This window comes from Kogia breviceps, chromosome 3 (genome assembly GCF_026419965.1).
Source record: "Kogia breviceps isolate mKogBre1 chromosome 3, mKogBre1 haplotype 1, whole genome shotgun sequence".
Lineage (NCBI taxonomy): Eukaryota > Metazoa > Chordata > Mammalia > Artiodactyla > Physeteridae > Kogia > Kogia breviceps.
The window spans coordinates 134,001,453-134,004,593 of record NC_081312.1 but is presented as its reverse complement, the minus strand read 5'-3'; the positions used below and the strand labels follow the sequence as shown (position 1 = coordinate 134,004,593).

At 45.8% G+C, this 3,141-nt stretch overlaps 2 protein-coding genes across 2 annotated transcripts; both read left to right on the top strand.

The window, feature by feature from the left end:
- The first annotated feature begins 289 nt into the window (after positions 1 to 289).
- On the top strand, positions 290 to 1,417 carry LOC131753366 (GTPase NRas-like). The gene is given in 2 exon segments (XM_059058583.2): positions 290 to 810; positions 1,058 to 1,417. Coding segments are annotated over 2 exon segments (570 nt in total). The 5' UTR covers positions 290 to 357; the 3' UTR covers positions 1,175 to 1,417.
- A 685-nt stretch (positions 1,418 to 2,102) lies between these two features.
- Positions 2,103 to 2,936, top strand: LOC131753367 (ornithine decarboxylase antizyme 2-like). The gene is given in 3 exon segments (XM_059058584.2): positions 2,103 to 2,278; positions 2,280 to 2,421; positions 2,424 to 2,936. Coding segments are annotated over 3 exon segments (567 nt in total). The 5' UTR covers positions 2,103 to 2,182; the 3' UTR covers positions 2,753 to 2,936.
- Positions 2,937 to 3,141: the final 205 nt, after the last annotated feature.

The following is a 3,141-nucleotide window of genomic DNA, read 5'->3' as shown; positions in this document are numbered from 1 at the left end:
GAGAAAGGAGGTGGGGGAAGGATAAATTAGGAGTTTGATATTAGCAGATACAAACTACTATATATAAAATAGATAACAAGGTCCTACTGTATAGCACAGGGAACTATATTCGAGAGCCTGTAATAAACCGTAATGGAAAGAATATGAAAAAAATACATGTATAAACTGAACCACTTTGCCGTACACCAGAAACTAACGCAGCAGTGTAAATCAACTATACTTCTATTAAAAAACTATCATCGGCTCCCTGGTGGGGGCTGTTCATGGCGGTTCTGGGGTCTCCAACATTTTTCCTGGTTGTGGTCCAAATCTGTCTGAAGCGGAGGCAGTGGAGCTTGAGGTTCTTGCTGGTGTGAAATGACTGAGTACAAACTGGTGGTGGTTGGATCAGGTGGTATTGGGAAAAGCGCACTGACAATCCAGCTGATCCAGAACCACTTTGTAGATGAATATGATCCCACCATAGAGGATTCTTACCGAAAACAGGTGGTTATAGATGGTGAAACCTGTCTGTTGGATATACTGGATACAGCCAGACAAGAAGAGTACAGTGCCATGAGAGACTAATACATGAGGACAGGCGAAGGCTTCCTTTGTGTATTTGCCATCAATAATAGCAAATCATTTGCAGATATTAACCTCTACAGGGAACAGATTAAGCGTGTAAAAGACTCAGATGATATACCTATGGTGCTAGTAGGAAACAAGTGTGATTTGCCAACAAGGACAGTTGACACAAAACAAGCCCATGAACTGGCCAAGAGTTATGGGATTCCATTCATTGAAACCTCAGCCAAGACCAGACAGGGTGTTGAAGATGCCTTTTATTTTTTTATATTTTTGGTTTTTGTTTTGTTTTGTTTTGTTTGTGGTACACGGGCCTCTCACTATTGTGGCCTCTCCTGTTGCAGAGCACAGGCTCCGGATGTGCAGGCTCAGCGGCCGTGGCTCACGGGCCCAGCTGCTCCGCGGCATGTGGGATCTTCCCTGACCAGGGCACAAACCCATGTCCCCTGCATCGGCAGGCGGATTCTCAATCACTGCGCCACCAGGGAAGCCCGAAGATGCCTTTTACACACTGGTAAGAGAAATACGTCAGTGCCGAATGAAAAAACTCAACAGCAGTGATGATGGGATTCAAGGTTGTATGGGATTGCCATGTGTGGTGATGTAACAAGATACTTTTAAAGTTCTAGCATCAGAAAAGAGCCACCATCAAGCTGCAGTGACACCTTGGTCCTGACTTCTCCGGAGGAGAAGTATTCCTGTTGCTATCTTCAGTCTCACAAAGAAGCTCCTGCGATTTCCCCAACTCTCAGTAGATCAGTATAATATTCTCTATTTGAGAAGTTCTCAGAGTAACTACCTCCTCACTTGGTTGTCTGACCAGAGAAATGAACCTCTTGTTACTCCCAGTATTTCTCCACCCTGGGTTCTCCCCAAGCACACACAAACAAACCTCTGCCACCCCAGGTTTTTCATCTGAAAAAGCAATTAATGCTCTGAAACAGAGAACCAAACTGTAGAAACATGAAATTCTGTAGAAAACAATGTCTTGAGCTCTGAAGTAGCAACTGCTGGTGATTTTTTTTCCTTTTTACTGTTGAACTTGGAACTATGTTGGATTTTGGAGAAATGACATAAATTACTGTTTTGCTGAGAATATAGTTAATGTTGCTGTTTGTTTTGTTTGTAATGTTATCAGCTATATTCTATAAACTGGCATCTGCTTTGTATTCAGAAATACAAAAGTGAATACTGAAAAAAAAACTATCATCATGTAGAAATAATATTTTCATTTGCCTTATAAAAACAAAGAGAAGCAACAGATAGACTGTTAAAACTATTAAGAGAATTAAGTAAAATCACCAGATACAATATTAACCTAAAAAAATAAATCCGTAACATTTCTCTTCACCAGAAGAACCAACTTCTAGTTACAATAGCAGCAAAAGAGCGTGTACAATGCCTAGGAAAGAACTTAACGAAGAATATAAAAGAAACCGAGTTGGAGGCAGGCGCTCGCTGAGGCAGGAGGAGGGCTCTGGGCCTGCTGCCCGACAGGGACTTAGTCCGCAGAGCTCGGCCCCACGCATGCGCGCGCGCGACCCCACACCCGCCCACTCATCCACCACCCCACTCCCTGCGCCGCCTCTTCCCACCCTGAGCAGAACCGCCGAGGATGATAAACACCCAGGACAGTAGGATTTTGCCTTTGAGTAACTGTCCCCAGCTCCGGTGCTGCAGGCACATTGTTCCGGGGCCTCTGTGGTGCTCCGGATGCCCCTCACCCACTGTCGAAGATCCCCGGTGGGCGAGGGGGCGGCAGGGATCCTTCTCTCTCAGCTCTAATATATAAGGACGAGGAGCTCACTGTGATCCAGGACCTCCCGGTGAACGATGGAAAACCTCACATCGTCCACTCCAGTATGAGGTCACCGAGGTGAAGGTCTCTTCCTGGGATGCAGTCCTGTCCAGCCAGAGCCTGTTTGTAGAAATCCCAGATGGATTATTAGCTGATGGGCGCAAAGAAGGATTGTTAGCACTGCTAGAGTTTGCTGAAGAGAAGATGAAAGTGAACTATGCCTTCATCTGCTTCAGGAAGGGCCGGGAAGACAGAGCTCCACTCCTGAAGACCTTCAGCTTCCTGGGCTTTGAGATTGTGCGTCCAGGCCATCCCTGTGTCCCCTCTCGACCAGATGTGATGTTCATGGTTTACCCTCTGGACCAGAACTTGTCCGATGAGGACTAATGGTCATAGAGGATGCTTTGCCCAAGAGCCACAGTGGGGGAAGAGGGGAAGTTAGGCAGCCCTGGGACAGAGGAGGGGGCTTCTTGCTGTCTAGGGAAGGACGCTGGGGGGCTCAGGGTGAGGGTTGCCTGTTGTGTTCTCAGAGTTGACTCGTTGAAATTGTTTTCCATAAAGAACAGTATATATATATATTTTTTAACATCTTTATTGGAGTATAATTGATTTACAATGGTGTGTTAGTTTCTGCTTTACAACAAGGTGAATCAGTTATACATATACATATGTTCCCATATCTCTTCCCTCTTGTGTCTCCCTCCCACCCTCCCTATCTAGGTGGTCACAGACCACCTAGCTGACCTCCCTGTGCCATGCGGCTGCTTCCCACTAGC